Genomic DNA, 18,373 nt, shown 5'->3' on the forward strand with positions numbered 1-18,373 from the left:
CTAATTTAACTCACATATGGAAACCATTTATGACTGTGCTGCTGTAAAATACATATTCCTTTTTTTGTTAGTGTTTCAATGCTGCATTTGCCTGGTGTGAAAATGGGAAACCACGGAAAACCATCTTCAGGGCTGCCGGCGGTGGGATTCAAACCCGCCATCTCCCAAATGCAAGCTCTCAGCTACGCAATCTTAACCGCACAGCCAGCTCACATGACTGTAATATGTTACTAATCCAGATGGGCTATTCTCTTAATAATTATAATATTAAGTAAGTTTGCTTTAAACTACTAATTCTGCAATTGAATGTAAGTTAACTTATAAGATTTTGGTGGGTGGTTAATCTTTCTCTTACCAGGTGCATCTTCTGAGCATTGAGTCACATATTGTTGTCCATCCTTCTTTCGTTTTATTGTTGTGTCACTTCACTCCATGATGTCGCACCCTACTGTTTAGTCAGATCCATTGTGTGAACAGGTGACTTATCTTGTCTTGCATGATCGGAAGATAATTCCTGTAAGTTTGGGATATATTTACTGCAGTATTGTGTCTAGTGATTCAGTCTTTTTGTTTTTTAATTGTGATTTTCCTTCAACTTTGAGTTTATGACACCTGAATTGAAGAATGATGATTCATAGTCTCCCATCTATGTTATCTTCCCATGAGAATGGATTTTAAAGTAATATTTTCATTTTCCTATTTTTATTAAATTGGGTTGACCTTATTTAATTCCATGCTTATTTCAATTTTAAATTTTTATTTGAGTGACATCCTTGTAAGTTACTTGTAATTTATCTTTTCTTTTCTCATTAGGACTACCTTAAATTGTTATAATTATTTTCTTCATTTTAATTTATTATTCAATTTTACTGAAATATGTTGATTGTGGTTGACTTGATTAGCATTATCTTCCAATTTTTTGAGCATCCTATATCTACCTCCTCCTCTATTTTCATCCTTTGGGGTTTTTAATGGTTTTTTTCTCTTCATTTTCTCCATGTTTTCTACATAATGGTTCCTGATGTGTTGCTGTTTGCAGTGATTAGGTAAGTATTTTCTCCGTGACTACTTCGCATGTATCATGTTCTTGTACCAAATATAACTGTGTTACAGAAACATTGCAGTTGTATGCAATTTCATTTTTTTAGTCCATAGTAGAACCAAATTTGAAGATTGGACAGCCTCACCTTGGCCATTCTATTCCACTATAGTAAATAATTTGGAGTACAGATTTCACCCCAATCACATCACCTTTCCTCCGATATTGAATAGTGAGAACAAGATCATATCACTGAAAGTGAAAAAGAATTCAGTAATCAAAACTGGTGGACGTGCTTCAATCACCAATCCACAGAGTAGATGAAATGCTGTGTGGTGCATATGTATAAACTGATTTCTATAAAAAAATCTTGTAGAACTATTTCACAGTACAGATTATGTAGACATAATTACATTTTTTGAGAGAAGTGTGATTAATTATACTGACCTAAATAGAAATATCTGATTTAATTTTGTTAAATTTTATATTTTACTTACTCTATGCATTTTCTTAAGCTGGATTATCCTACAGTTCTAATGCTCAACTAAACAATACAAAAATAAACCAGTAAATCATCACTGCAGGAGCAGTACCATGTATCTGACAATGCACTTCCTATCCATTATTTTCCTGAAGTCTGGTCACTCCTCCCAGTCACGTATAGATATGCAATCCATCAGAGCAATTTCATTGTGTTAATTTTCCTATGCTAATGCTTAAAGGACAATGAACCTTAAATACATTAGGAGTGCGTAAATATGACATGCAAACATACTACACTACAGTACGGCAAGGTTCATTTTCCTTTAAACATCAGCATAGGAAATGAACACAACAAAAATTATTGTAATGGACTGCATAGCCATACATGGCTGGGAGGAGTGCCCAATCTTAAGGGAAATAATAGATAGGAAGTGCATTGTCAGATATGCAGTATTGCTTCTGCAAAAATACTAAGGATTTGGAAAGAATAAACTTGTTTAGGCTATCACAGAAATGACCGTCTGAACTTTTATGAAGTTTAAATATCACATACAGCAATAAAATTAGAAAGTACCAAAGCAATGAATATGTCCCAAGTTATTCATGTGACTCTCAAGATTTGTCAATAAAGGATAAGGGTGCAACAAATGCAACATACAACTCAAACTACAACATACCAGCCATGCCCATGGGGCTCTTTGCGGGGCTCCCATAAGGGCTAGTGCTCAGGCCGCCCTTCTTACCATGAACTGCTTCATAGTTTGAACAAAGATACATACAGTCAAACACAAAATAAGATATAACACCCTTCGTGCCACATATATTTATATATGAGACAACCATGAAATCAATGGGACCTACTCTAATATAACATCTCTAATGTACAGAGTAAATTGATGATTTATATGACATAAATGTAGCCAGCAATATTTCTCAAAATTTCAAAACACTTGGAATTTCATCTTACCCTCAGAGGACACTACAAGACACACTTATCAGGAAGTAATTGTACCTGAGTTTCAGAAGTAGAAGTCTTCAGATTAGACAGGAAGTAGATAATAAATTTTCCAACTACTACATACATAGAATATGCAAGAAGCTGTTTACTGTTATCTATTTAAATAATAAGAATTTTGTCGGTACTTTGGACATTTTTTTTTTTTTTAATTGGTATCCATGTGCTGGCCATATCCAGAATTAAAAAGAAGATGCAATTTTTAAATTTCCATCATGCTTGTATATGTATAGAGCTGGTATTATTATGTAGTATCAAGTGGAAAAATATGTACATAAATATGTAACAAAACGACCCAAAATATGAAAATATGTAGAATAGGTAAAATATGTAATATCACATATTTAATATAAACTTGCCATTCTGTCAGTTACAACACACAAAATATGCTTTATATTAAATTTTGTAGCACAGTGAACAATTATGTATTTTTAAATATTCTCTGGGGTCATTAAAAGACGATTGTCACTCAGGATGTTCTTATATGCAGAGAAAGAACTTTTAACATCACATAATGTAATTGGGGCAAATTTTAGGAGAGGAATTTTTACTGAAGAAATGCCTTTGGGTGGATCAACATCATCTCCATTTGGAATTCGGTACACGTGAAGTATTGAATAACCAGGATCTTTCTTCAATACTTTTTGCAATTTACTCAATACACTTGCACCAGTTTTCCCATGCACAGCACTTAGTTTTTCAAAAGCATCTTCTATGACAGCAATAGAATCTTTCGGTGCAGTCCTGATGTTTGCAGGCAATTAATGTTTTCTAGAAACCAGCTGAAGTTGCTGCTGATGTAGGCAATTGATGAGATCACTTTGAAGTTACTAAAGGTACTTTGTGATTTCAGGAGCAAAAGTATCTACAACCGTCTTTATAGCATCTAGATGCTCACTATAGTAGTTAACTGTTTCTATCCATGTTCCTCTATTACCCTCAGAGGACACTACAAGACACACTTATCAGGAAGTAATTGTACCTATGTTTATAGCTGCAGCTGTTCAGAATACATCACTAATGCCTTTGCCTCTTGCATCTCGACCACAGAGCTTTTAATCCATCATTCACAAATCTCACAATAGTTGAGTGATTTGTACAGTCCAGCTCTTTACAGTAGATCAAACATGGTTCTGAGGTGCTGTCAGGTTCTTGTTTCACCACCTCAAGATTTGCAATAAATCTGCCCGTAGCACCTGTTGTTTCAGCAACAGAAACCCTTTTGAAAGAATTTCCAATATACAGTCTTATGTTGTACATTGCTTCACCATGGCTGACTTGAAGATACTTCTTGTGCAGTGTTGATTGGTGAGAAACATGTTTCTTGCAGTATTTTTCCATAAAAGATGTGAATTCAGGCCCTTCCAAGTTTATACCATGGAATATTGGCTGCAATCATTGCACTGCATTAGTCTTTATAAAAAGGGTTACTTGAAGGTAAAGGCTGCATCTGTGTTAAAAGTATTTGTTTCATCTGTTCTTTGGTTTTTTTCCTATGCAGACCACTTTGTGGATGTTGTTCAAGCTGGGATTTCATGGAACATGCAAAATGTTTGCTGCATGCTTAACAGATCACTACTTTGCCATCAGCTGTAAAGGACTCGTCAATTGTAATAAATTATTTTAACCTATAAGCCATCGAGGATGAAACTGGTACCATACTGACTCTAGAAAAAACTGTTGTTTATGAACTATGTTCTTCAACTGTTTAAAAGAAACTAAAACCTAGTTGAGACATTTCAAAAGAAGAAAGAATCTAGAAATTCCCAAGTAAGAAAGAGGTCACAGAAATGTGCTTAGAAACATATTTCTGGAAACTTCAGTATGTAAGAGGCTAGTTTAAAAGCAATTAACCTTAAAAGAGACGAAAGATGTAAAGACTAATACATAGTGCATAATATTAAAGCAATAGCGTTTCCTGCAGCTTACTGGAACTTTTGGACAAATCGATTTTACAGATGTCTTGACTTTACCTGCACTTATTACCTGTCACTCATAGTTATCTCAATACCCTCTCCACCGCTGAGGCAAATGACAATAGCCCCACATTAAGTGTGAACTTCAACACAGAAATTTATATAATATGAGAAAACAAAAATGCCAAAATATGTAATTTTATGTAATATCACTAAGGGCCAGTATTATAATAGAGGTTTAATCTGTTGATTCAGTTTAAACTTCGGTTTATCTGTTAGTCGTGTATTATAAAACTTAATCTTAAGTTTAACTACAGGTTAATTTTACTGCCACTCATCTACCGTTTAAACTGAAGTTTAAGAATACATAACCTTAGAACATGGCAGAACGAATGGATCTCGAAGATATTTTTGAGGTGTTTGAAGAAATACTAAGCGATGACAAAGAAGTGGTTCAAATTATTGAATGACCATGGGCACTACGAGTTTTCCGAGCAAGGGGACGTCACTTTCATATATGGAATTAAAAATAGTTTTGAAGTAGGTTTAGGCTTACAAAACAGACTTTCATAACCCTATTTCAGCAAATTGGTGCCAGAATAAAACATGCAATGAAAAGGCAAGAATGTAAAAATGACTTTTTGAACTATTTGAATGTCAAAAGTGTAAATGTTAGAAAATAAAGTAACTTCCTTCTATTTCAGAAATCATGCTGTAGAACACCCCAGTCAGCTACTAATAGCATTGTGGTTTTATACCTCCCATAATATGTTTATTAAAATGGGAGATTTCGGAGGAATTCATAAGGCCACTCTTCCACGGATTATATAAATATTTCTGTACTAATTGCACAAGCAATTCTATTTCCTTACAAGTAAAATTGCGACAACGCTTATTGCTTTTATCCGTCATTTTATCTACAAGAAGTAAACAAAACATTATCGATAGTCATCTTTTCTTGCAAGTCACTGCTACCAAGATCGTATATTTCCTTCTTCACCTCCGTTTAACTTAGGCCGGCCATTATAAGACTCGTCATCAGTTTAAACTCAAGTTACAGTTTAACTCAATCTTCAGATTAAACCCTCATTATAATACCAGCCCTAAGGATATATAGAATACCTAAAAATATTTTTTTAAAATGTAAAATGGAATTCAGTTATAATACCCGTAACATAGTGGTTTATGAATGTATAACTTTTCCTAGCATCTAAATAGCAAGAGAAAAAATGTTGCATAGAAATCCCAGCTCTAGTAATGTATGTATGTACGTACGTATGTGCATCACGAGAAAATTGATGAACAGAATTAAATAAAAATTGGTATTCAAGGTCATAAAATTAGGTACTACAATCTAGGCTATAAATAATTGTATTCACACGTCTCCTATCGAGAAAGGTCACATAACAAGAAATGTAGAAAATAAAATTTCCACCTTATGTATAGAACAAATTGATTTTACGACAAGTAATAGCAGAAATATTTACAACATTATATTTATTTATTTCCAGAATCCTAACATTGTTAACCTTGTCAAAGGATCCTTTGTAAAAAAAAAGACAAGGAATAGTAAATTCTGATCTCTATGCCCCAAATATTTTTACCATAGTAAAAAGGGCTACTGGTCCTGGTACTTAAAGGTGTTGTCTATCCCAAGCAGGCCATGAGCAGATCTAGGAGTTACACAGCTAACTCCTAGTACTGACTCATTGGTCTGTCATACAATGCCTGACAAAAAAAATTGAAGCTCCTAGAAGAAATGGTCTGACGTCAATGTAACTTCGTACACGTACATAACATCAGTAGGTACGTAAATGATTAAGGGTTGTAATTCTCTGTGACAGGTAGAACGGCCACCAGAGTGCATTAGTGTTGTTCGTGTTTAGTGGGTTTTTTTCTACAAGTTGCTTTACATCGCAGATAGGTCTTATGGTGATGATGGGACAGGTAAAGGCTGGGAGTGAGAAGGAAGTGGCCATAGCTTTAATTAAAGTACAGCCCCAGTATTTGCCTGGTGTGAAAATTGGAAACCACGGAAAACTATCCTCAGGGCTGCCGACAGTGAGTTTGAACCCATTATCTCCCGAATGCTGCATACTGGCCGCATTTAAGTGATTGGAGCTATAAAGCTCAGTTTTAGTGTTGTTACCAGGTCTGGTAGGGTATATAACATCAAATGTTGAGTGTGAAGACACGGAGATGCTGCGTACTCACATGAGACAGCGTTATCAGCACCTGACAGAGTTTGAAAGGGGCCTCATTGTGGATCTCCATTTGGCCAGCTGGTTGAATCGTGTAATATCCAGATTTGTGGGGCAATTAGATGTGATAGTGGCCCTATGTTGGACTGCATGGGAACGTGAAGGCAGGCATATTTGTCGTCAAGGTTCCAGTCAAACACATCTGACCACCACAAGGGAGGATTGTCGTATTGTGCACCAAGCACATTGTAACACCTTCACATCTGTGCCTCCCATCCATGAATGAGTAATGGACTCCCTGCAACATTCTGTGTCAGTCCGCACCACTGGTTGGAGACTAGCAACAGCTGGACTAGAGAATTACTGTCCCATGTGTAGGCTGCCATTAACATCACAACACAAACGGGTGCATTTGGAGAAGTGTGCCATGACTGGGAAGCATGGACTGCTGATGAATGGTGTTGCACTGTGTTCAGCGATGAATCATGGTTCTGCAGTACCCCAGATAATCACCGTCTGCGAGTATAGCAGCGACCTGGGGAGAGGTCCCAGTCTTTCAATGGTTTGGAGAGGCACAGCAATGTTATTCCTAGTGTCATGGTGTGGGGAGCCAACGTGTATGACTTCAGGTCATGACTGGTAGTGATTGAGGGAACTCTGACAGGACAACGGTACGTCACGGACATCTTGCGTCCTCATGTGTTACCTCTCATGCGACAGTATTGTGGTGCCATTTTTCAACAAGACAATGATCACCACACACGGCACATGTCTCTACGAACTGTCTGCATGATGTTGAAGTACTCCCGTGGCCAGCAAGATCCCCAGATCTGTCCCTGATAGAACACGTGTGGGGCCAGCTCGGATGCCAACTCAATTCCAGTGCCAGTATCCAGGATATCAAGGACCAGTTACAACAGCTGTGGGCCAGCTTGCCTAGGGGGAGGATACAACGGCTTTATGACACCCTTCCCAAACGAATCATGCATCTTTGTAAATTTGACTTGATTTTGTAACCACTGAAATAATATCACATACCCTCTCAAGACATGAAGTTTCATTTCATTTCCTCCTCCTTTTCTGGGTGCTTCAATTTTGTCAAGCAGAGTAGTACTTCAGCTATTTGGTCTGTGCTATGGAGACACTGATAGGAATAGAGCAATTATGCACTAACAGAACATAGCACAGAAGTCTTCACTGCTGTCTGTGGTCAGATCATTCCAGCAATGGGTATTGGCATGGGAAGATCGTAAGTGCAAAAAGCGAGAATCTGTGCTGCCTTTCATTTGATTGAACATTTCATGTGATAGCATTGCTTTTAACTGCAACATTTGACTTGGTTAATGACTACTTTTTTCCATTTACCAGAATCACCAGCAAGGCCAACCTGTCAAAGACAAGTATAGCAAGTAGTACCACATGAGAAGTTTGTACACAGTTGGCTTCGTGTTTGAATGTACACTTAAAAACTGCCAAATACATAACGGTATTTATTGTGGTGTCATTAGCATGTGCAATTGTTATTTACATCTAAGATGAGAAAATTGAACCACGGTGACTCAATTAGTAACATTCTGGTTCCCCCCCCCCAAAAAAAAAGAAGCTTGCAAGGTGCAATTTTTACCATACTGCCATTATCTCCTGGTCTGGAGGTCTATCCCCTACAACCTCTACTGGATACTAGGTTTAAGGGTATTTTACCTTACTTAAGGGGATATGGTTCTTGTACTTGAAATAATGTCTGTGGAAAAATCTATGAAATATCGCACCTGTGACAATTGCAGAACATCCAAATAGAGCAGCATTCCAGAGCTACTGTTGAATGCCACTTGGCCAAAAATGTAGATGTTCAGTAAGAAAATTTAACTGTGTAAGAACAGTTTTTCATACAGTAAATTAAAGATGTATCAGGTGGACTTCTTGACAGGTTGCAGTCAAAGTTTAACAGATATTTATCATTGCAAAACTGATATAAAAATTATAGTGGGCTAATAGAACTACAAGCTGAAGTGTTCATACTGTCGTCATTGTGATACTGGAGATCTGCAACTGCATGAACATTATTGCAGAACAAAAAATCTCTCTCACACAAAGAACCTACTTGAGTGGGAGGCCGCAAGTGCAATGTCTATTTAGGATGATACAAATTGTTGTCTGGCCAGGTTTATCCTGCTACAGTAACAGAGTGGACTGTACAGCCAGCCAAGTGTTGGGTGGCGGGAAATAACCTGACACCATATGGAAGCAAACGCCTTCTGGTAGACGAGCTCCTTCAGGAGGGCAATGGACCCCTCAGTGGAGGAAATGCAACTGGAATCTATCAGGTGGCATATGTACGCCAGGTCAGGGGCAGTAATATTTTGGAATTTAGCATTATTAAGTTGGTAGTCAGTCTTTGTTTTGGTGTTCAGGATATAGTAAACTGTTCTAAGTGAAACATTTCATATGCTTTTACATTGAATTTCAAGTTTATGTCTCGCAGTCAACCAGTCTAGAACTGATATTAACTACACTTGCCACTTGGGGGTGGTTAACTGCACAATCTCAACTTTGATTCACAGTTTGTTCAATCTTATTATCATAACAATAACATGTAAATAATTTTGCCTACAACTATTGTCATTGCTTTATATCCTGAGCTGTGATTACTGCTTATACTGTACTGCATAACCACAATTTTTATTCACTATTCGTCCTATCTTATTACCGTGCATAATATTCTTACCAGAGTTGGAAAGACATGCTATAATTAGGCCTTTTAAACTAGTGTCGTTGCCTCCGACTTAACCACTGCTTGCACTCAACCGCAATTTATATCCAAACTAGTTCAATCTTATTATCACAAAGAATATTTAAGAATATGAAAGAGTCCTTCGGAGAAGAGGAAACATTTGATAATTACCCATATGAGCAATCCTGTATGCTGTCTGACGCTATGTAAGCAAGAAAATTTCTTGGGATGGGCTGCCGAATCCCTGGCAAGCATAAAGTTCTCTGCTCCTTCAGGTATTATAAAACATAATTTTTCTATGATTCCAAACATGTGGGATGGGTACCAAAGTGCCATCCAAATAGACCACATGCAATAAGACAATGATAGAAAAGCAAAATGATTTTTAAGTAGTTGATTTTTATATATTAATACAATGGACAGCAGGTAATTAGATGAGAATAAGTAAGCCAACTGTTTTTAACAATAGATATTCATTATAAAAATTTTCACTTTCTCTGTCCTAGGCCTAGAGATGTTCACTGCAGATCAAATAGAGGTCTGCATCATAATAAAAAATATTGTTGGAATACCCACACATTCCTAACACATTTCCTGAATTCAAAGCCTGTTATAATATATTCTCCATGCCCCTACTCTCCAATGTGTAGTCGTGAATAGCCTTATGCTTGAAGAATGTTTTCATAACTACTAATCCCATACCATCCCAGAAGTCCAGTAAACGCTTCCCATTCCTATTAGCTTCCATATGTTTTCCACCTTTATCCATTACCTTTTCGTATCCTTCAGTTCTATTTCCAGCTCTCACATTGAAATTGCCCATTAGCATTATCCTGTCCTTGCTGTTGACTTTCACTACAATGTCATTAAGTGCTTCATAAAACTTGTCAATTTCATCCTCATCTGCACCCTCGCATGGTGAATAAACAGATACACTTTTCATTGTGAATTTCTCCAACAGAAAATTCAATCCACATCATTCACTCATTTATGTGCCTAACAGAAACTATGCTATGTGCAAAGGTAATCCTGATGAACAGTCCTACCTCAGACTCCTGTATTTTTTCTTTTTAAACACCTGTTAAGAATACTTTATAGGTTAATCCCCTTACCCAAATAACATTAACATTCAGACACATCCTCTTTGCTGACTCAGTCAATTCTATTTTCTTTCATAAATAAGCTTCACTGATATTAATTCTATTTTGTTCGCCACGTTGTTTCCAAGGAGTCCCTCGTCTGTCAAATGGAAGTGAGCATCCGTTACTCCCAAAAGTCCGAGTCTTGCTTAAAACGCCCTAAGTGCGCACGGTGAAAATTCTGTGAAGCAGGATGGAATCTATCCTCTAACAAGTTAGGGACCACCAGTTGACAGTATAGTCCCAGCTGCCTGAGCACTAGGGGGGCCACAACTCAGAATATGTCTGAGATGCCCACTCCCATTTCATAGCAACTCGTATCCCGACTCTCGGACCACTTATTAGGCCACTCAGCCATTGCTCATCGTTCGCGAACTAGAACATGACTACAGTAACCCACACCACGAACCATTCTAAAATATGTTTGAACTTAAAAATTGTAAATTAAATTGGTCATTATTTTTAATGCTTGTCAATGTAGATAAGCTCTCTTCTCATCAATCTTCTACATCCATCTCAGCCCCTACCAATTCCATTCTATTACACTATTATCCTATTACGTGTTCCTATTCATGTTCCTATCTTTCTATATACAATTTGATTTATCACTTGTTTGTTCCTTTCCATCACTTTTATTGATCGGTTAGGTTACTTTTCTCCTTTTGTATCAGTCCTGTGTTCCTGGTCTTTTATAAACTATAAACTATAAACTTTTATAAACTAAAGTTCTGTCAAGATGGCCTTGCAATGAGTATTGAAGCCCACACTCCTGGTGAAGTCAGGAAGCAGAAACAAGCTCACCAGGAAATGAGAAGAAATGGATGTCGAAGCTTTTAAAAATTTTATTACAATCTGCTTTACGTCACACCAACACAGATAAGTTTTATTGGTGATGATGGGGTAGGAAAGGCTAGGAGTAGGAGGGAAGAGACCCATCGCCTTAATTAAAGTACAGCCCCAGAATTTACCTGATGTGAAAATGGGAAACCACGGAAAACCATCTTCAGAGCTGCCGACAGTGGGGTTCGAACCCACTCTCCTGAATATATGCTCACAGCTGTGCGCCTTTAACCGCATGGCCAACTCGCTCGGTGGATGTAGAAGCACTGCGATAGATAAGAAGAGAGCCCTTCTATCTGAAGACGGCAATGTATGTAGTCAAATTTCAATGACTACTGATCTGCATTTAGGCCAGTTGCCCAGGTGGCAGATTCCCTATCTATTGTTTTACTAGCCTTTTCTTAAATGATTTCAAAGAAATTGGAAATTTATTGAACATCTCCCTTGGTAAGTTATTCCAATCCCTAACTCCCCTTCCTATAAACTAATATTTTCCCCAATTTGTGCTCTTGAATTCCTACTTTATCTTCATATTGTGGTCTCTCCTACCTTTAAAGGCACAATTCAAACACTCGTCTACTAATGTCATTCCATGCCATCTCCCTACTGACAGCTCGGAACATACCACTTAGTAAAGCAGCTCATCTCCTTTCCCCCAAGTCTTCTCAGCCCAAACTTTGCAACATTTTTGTAACGCTACTCTTTTGTCGGAAATCACCCAGAACAAATCGAGCTGCTTTTCTTTGGATTTTTTCCAGTTCTTGAATCAAATAATCCTGGTGAGGGTCTCATACACTGGAACCATACTCTAGTTGGGGTCTTGCCAGAGATTTGTATGGCCTCTCCTTTACATCTTTACTACAAACCCTAAATGGCCTCATAAACATGTACAGAGATCTCTACCCTTTATTTATAATCCCATTTATGTGATTACCCCAATGAAGAGATTGTCCTTGTCCTTTTGTGTTTTCATGTTTGTCCTCGTCTCCTCTTTCCATTACTCCCTCTTCCCACACTGACCATTACTGTGTTTATCCTTTCTATATATTATGATAGTGAACAATGCTCAAGAGCTTACCAAAATAACTGAAGGTGTTCAATATAGAAGTCACTATCTCGATATGACAGTTAACTGGAATACTACTAAACTGTCAGTCTTTGACAGAGGTGAAGACGTTCAGCTAACAAATCTATTAAACAGTGGCTAGAGAAGTTGCCAGTTCATCCACGTGAAAACAAGTGGTGGGAAAAAAAAAAAAAAAAAAAACAGTAATTTGGCTAAATTACATTTACCTGAAAAATATTTAATCAGTTACAATTACAAAATTACTTTTATCAATAATTAACTGGTAAAATTTGTTTACAATTACTTCACAGAACGCCGGTATTAAACGAAATCACCAACTATTTTTTAAACGTGGGTCTGGAATGATATCAATGTTTGCAAGGAGAAAGATAGTACTTCATTTAGTGTTTCTTAGCATAAAGATATTAATCTGGTATCATCATCAATAAGGACTAAACATGACAACTTGCAACTTTCAAATAGGTTTCATTGATCATTACTTCATTACTGCTCTCTTGTTATCTTCAGATTTGAAACTGACTGCAATGAACAATATTAGCAATATCAAATGCTACTATTGGTATCAATATCAAAACACCATACTGAATGTGATATCGCAGTGGCCCTACGTCTCCTTGACTTTGATTTACAGCCTTGGTGTGATGCCTAACAAGTACGGGGGCTCCAACGTTGCCAAACTAGAATTACTAGAATGTAACAACTACAGTTTATTTTCAAAAAGTACATTATGAGTAAAAAATTACACTTAGTAAAAGGTAACAATGACTGGATATGTAAAAATTACTAAAAATGTATCTGTTACAACTAATTTTATTACTTTTACTCAATTACTTCCCAAATCTGATGAAAAATAAATATAATGAAAAGTTATTACACTCAGAAGTACTGGAGGGTTTAATATCTAAGCCAAAAACAAGTAATCTCTGAGTATGTCTCGTTTCTCATGGTTGCCAACAAACACGTGTTTCACAGACATATTGAATCATGCAGTGACATCCATATGATTGATGGATGGAAAGATAACAAAAAAAGTCTACCAACTGAGGCAAGCAGCTTCAAAAACAACTAAAATTGGAGCATAATCATGAAATTTATAAATTTCACACAAATATTTTTCACTAAAACAAATTTTAAAATGTAATTCAGGAATTAGCTCAGGTACAGACTTCATTAAAATATAACAATTTATAACATTCAAATAAAATTTGGACAATTTGCCTTCATAATATGAATTATCTTTAGTTTTAAAATTACCATAGAGTATTAATTCATTATACATTATAATTTATCATGAATACAACAACATTATTAACTTGCATTACATATTATCAAAAATCCCTTCACCACTGAATGTCTCAAAAGATGAATATGATAAAATACTCTGAACAGTCCATCATAAAATATTTCTTGGGTAATATTAATAATAATAACTTGAAAATAAAATGAAAGCTTCACTTTCAAATTCTTACATCATATTTGGGGGGCAGTATTAAAAGTTTGTAACACTAAAGGACACCGACCTCCTACCATTTAGTACAATAACAGCAAATCTACTTGTACTACTACATACTATGTCAACAATTCTAATGTCTGCCACTAATGTGCAAGATCGTATCAAAATAACCATAGAAATGCATGCTACAAGGGTGTCAAACCAGCGGAATATGATTATCTGGAAAAGTAAACCTAATACCGTAATGAAATCTTTCAACCTGAAGGACCCAAATAAACTTATGGATGAAGTGGATGGAGGAAGGTTGAATACAAATTTATGTAGCTGGTTCAAGAAAGTGATAACATATATTTATTAAGTTACATATTTCTGGAACACACAATTGAACCTACATACTTGCTGAAAATTCTTTGGAATTTTTGACTAATTGTATCCATCTACTTCTGTCTAATTGCTTTATCCTGAATATCTTCATCCCTTATCTATCTGTAGAGACTTCACTTTCACTATTCTTGGCATACGAGTAATTAACTGATTACAGATCAATGAAAAATCCCCAGAATAAATTTAATAAATAATAATACTGTTGGCTTTATGTCCCATTAACTAATTTATGGTTTTTTGGAGACGCTGAGGTGCCAAAATTTAGTCCTGCAGGAGTTCTTTAACGTGCCAGTAAATCTACCGACATGAGGCTGACGTATATGAGCACCTTCAAATACCACCGGACTGAGTCAGGATCGAACCTGCCAAGTTGTGGTCAGAAAGCCAGCGCCTCAACCATCTGAACCACTCAGTCCAGCACTCATGAATTCCCAAAAGATCTCCTGAAATCAAAATTAATTATGATATTATGGATCTTTACACCCTACCCTCTGCTGTGCTTAAAAAATGAATTAGCCACTACTAATATCTAACTAGCACAGATGTTCAGTGAATGCTTCTCATTCCTATTAGTCTCCATATCTCCCCCACACTTACCTATTATCTTTCCATACCCTTCAGTTCTATTTCCAATCTTCACACTGAAATTACCCCTTAACACTACACTTTCCTTACTACTACATCACTGCTTCATAAAACATATCTACTTATTTCTCATCTGCTCCTTCAGATAGTGAATACACTGAAATAATGTTGGTTCTAATTCCTATAACCACCTAATCTAGCCAAACATTCATGTAAGTGATATTCTGTGCAATGGATTCCCAACGAACAGTCCTACTCTACACTCTGCCCTTCTCCTTTCAATACATGTAAAAGACTCCTCATAAACCTCCTATGCTACTTTCTTTCTTATAGATGTCCCACTGATAATGATAGCACTCCATCAAGTTCCATTTCATTTGCCATGCTGTTTCCAAACAGAGACTGTCATTTCTACTGGTCCAAGGCTTGCTAAGAACGTTCTGAACTTGAATGTTAAACTTCTGTGAAGCAGTGTGCTGGTCTTATTCACACATAGCCCCAATGAGAATTTTTTACTGTAACAGTTTACAGACCACTAATGGATTGAGTAGTCCTAGATACCACACCACAAGCGAGGGCAACAAATGAGGGTCCACTTCTATTCCATAACAACTGGTGTCTTCATTTTTCGGACCACTTACTAGGCCACTCAGCCATTGCCTATGGATCACGAACTAAGGCACGACTATAGGAACCCACACCATATATCACTAGAACTTACTCGATTATCAAAATGTTCAGTCTACTCTGAATAAGCTTGTCTCTTAGCCCATCTAAGTGGATTCAGTTTTTCTTTACTTTTAAATTTCTGTACTTATTCAGCTGCAGAAGTACTTTGATTAAAATGAACAATCAATTAAACAATGACTGAGCCAAAGAGCAATAAAATTACAGCCTTGAACATAATTTCTCAGTTCATTTTTTGCCCATGCATGTCACGTTCCTATATACGAAACACAACAAGTTCACAGATACTTCTTGCATTTCCTATCTGACACCCTTGTTGAGCTAACAAGAGCACAATGCATGCTAGAATATCATGCTGTTCAGAGAATAAATTCATCTTCATACCTTTTGAAAGCAGAATTCAGATTTTCCCTTATGCTAGACTTGTTTCAAACTCAAAAAGTCATGATTACTACACTTGAAATAATGTACAACAAACCAAGAGAAAACACTTTACTGGACCATACCTTTAGCTTGCCTCCTCCGTTTACAATCAAAGTCAAGTCTACGGCCTTGCAATTTCTTTCGATGGTGCTGGAAGAAACAAATGGCAAAACTTCAGTTTCAAATAGATAATTACATGCTTGTATAATATCACTGATATTCTACAGAAAATTTTACTACATGGGTTACTTCAATTGTACTTGAGAATAAAAGTTAGCACACTAAACTACAGAAATGTATCAATGAAGATATACACCATAACATACAGTACAATTCATAAACCATACTTGAACTGAGTGATGCTTGGCTATAGCATGAAAGCATAAAGAAAAGCTCTTATACTGATAGTTGCTGAAAGGAAAAGTGTACCAGACTGAATAAATGAGAATTTTATCCTCCATTGCTTCATGGTAGTTCAGAATAAAGGAAAGCTCAATGAGGAAGAACAGCAACGAATAGTCAACGAATGGGTGTACTGCTCATTTTATATACCATATTAGTTTTAAGATTGAGGAAAACAAATCCACTATCATTTCTGAATGTTTTCAATTTTGTTAAAATTTATTTTGAAGATTCTGGCTGTATATCAATCTGAAAGTCCATTACTCTCTTTTATGACCAGCAAGGATCATTGATGACTGGGTTTCCATGATCCCTTGAAACATTCTGTTTATTCAACAACATTGATTTTCAAACTATTATTAGCTGCAAGAGTATTAGAAGGTATGACTGAATGAACTGTTATTTTCTTGGCGTTTACCCTTCATCCCCAGAACCATAAATGTCGACAATATATATAAAATCTTTCATCACCACTGTGGTTATCCAGTTTCCTAATTCGCAGGTACAGTGACCCAAGGGCAACCGTCCAGCCTTCCAATGTTAACACAATTGATGAGGTGAGATAAAAGTACAATTTTAAAGAAAGAGATTAAATAACATTTCCAAGAAGACACCAATCTGAGCCCAATTTAACTGACATACTGGAAGCATTAAAAGGAAAAGGTGATGTGTTTCAAGAAATTGTTGACAAATGTAGGCAGTTTTTGTGGTTACCTCTTTCAAACCTTCAGGTAGGCATACATGATTGTCGAAATATCACTAACAGTTTGTTCCCATCTTTCTGACCAAGATGGGGAGAAATCATGAAGTGAGTGTCACGTCTTGGGCTAATGAATTCAAGAAACACGATTCCATGGCATGTGGTACTAATATATTACTGTGTAAACAATGGAATGCAAGAGTTGAGTGGAAAGGTGTGATTCATGTGAAAAACACACTCAAAGTAAAGGGCATTTAAATAGCATTCAACTAATGAGTGCACAGGATTCTGCTCCAAAGCAACAGTGAATACTGAAGAAAGTCTTCAAACATAGAAAAAAAAAAATGAAGGAAGGAAGGAAGGAAGGAAGGAAGGAAGGAAGGAAGGAAGGAAGGAAGGAAGGAAGAAAAATACAAGTTTGTAACAGACACAACAAAAATGTTTCTAAAAGTGAGCTTCATTTTGTAATTTGTATACTCTGCTGTGTAATAAAGGCAAGATTAAATTTAATTCAAAGGAAATGCAGGATGGAAATAATAAAACAATTATTAAGTAAATATTCCCCTAGGACTGCCTGCTGTCATTTCTTGATGGATACAGTACTTCTGCATCCATCTCTTGGCACAGACCAGAGTAAAGTGTAGCTTCCACCGAAGTCCCAGTCAACATCCATGGCTGTGACAGTATGGAAGTTGCTGGGGTATGGATAGTGCTGAGTAATGACATTCAGAGCATGACTAGTGCATCTGAGTGTTATGAAAGGTGCTGCTCATAGGGTCAGTCGTGCTGCAATAGTACTTTCTGACCCAGTGAGGAAAGCAATGGCAAACTACCTCACTCCTCATCTCCCCTAGTATGCCTCATTTTGGTGCTGCCGTTGGTTTTTGGGGTTTCCTTATAACCGCATAACCTTTGGTGGTGCTATTTGAGGATCCAACCAGCCTCTGGGCTGATGACCTAACAGACAGACATTCCCCTAGGAAAAGTGCACCCTCCTGCAGTGAGGGCATGGATGAGAAAGTATGTACAAAGGTCTGGATACCTTTTCACTGTAAGCTGGATGAGGCAAGAATGGGTACCAAATGCACTGCAGAAATTAGGGCCAATATTACTGAAGATCTTGCAGACAAACCGGTCATAATATTTTGTGATGAAATTATCAGTGCTAATGGCAACTGTGTACTTGTAGTCCTTATTGGAACTATAGAAGGGAAATCAGTTCAGAAACTTTTATCTCTGTTCATGTTCATTTCAAGAAGCACCAAATGCGATCGCGATCACAACAAGC

The 18,373-nt window shown here is 36.8% G+C and overlaps 1 protein-coding gene across 11 annotated transcripts in view; it reads right to left on the minus strand.

Annotated features, from left to right (window-relative positions):
• The window catches only part of EndoA (endophilin-A), a 732,000-nt gene that overhangs the window by 82,702 nt on the left and 630,925 nt on the right, over positions 1–18,373 (minus strand). For 6 of the 11 annotated variants that reach the window (XM_067136724.2, XM_067136720.2, XM_067136722.2 and 3 more), the window contains 2 exons: positions 16,067–16,133; positions 2,200–2,274 (listed from right to left, as the gene is read on the minus strand). In XM_067136724.2, the coding sequence (XP_066992825.1) occupies positions 2,200–2,274; positions 16,067–16,133 (142 nt within the window). The remainder of the gene's footprint in view (positions 1–2,199; positions 2,275–16,066; positions 16,134–18,373) is intronic. The other 5 variants (XM_067136725.2, XM_067136721.2, XM_067136723.2 and 2 more) reach the window with 2 other exon arrangements.

The sequence above is a fragment of the Anabrus simplex genome, chromosome 1 (genome assembly GCF_040414725.1).
Source record: "Anabrus simplex isolate iqAnaSimp1 chromosome 1, ASM4041472v1, whole genome shotgun sequence".
In the NCBI taxonomy this organism is placed as follows: Eukaryota; Metazoa; Arthropoda; class Insecta; order Orthoptera; family Tettigoniidae; genus Anabrus; species Anabrus simplex.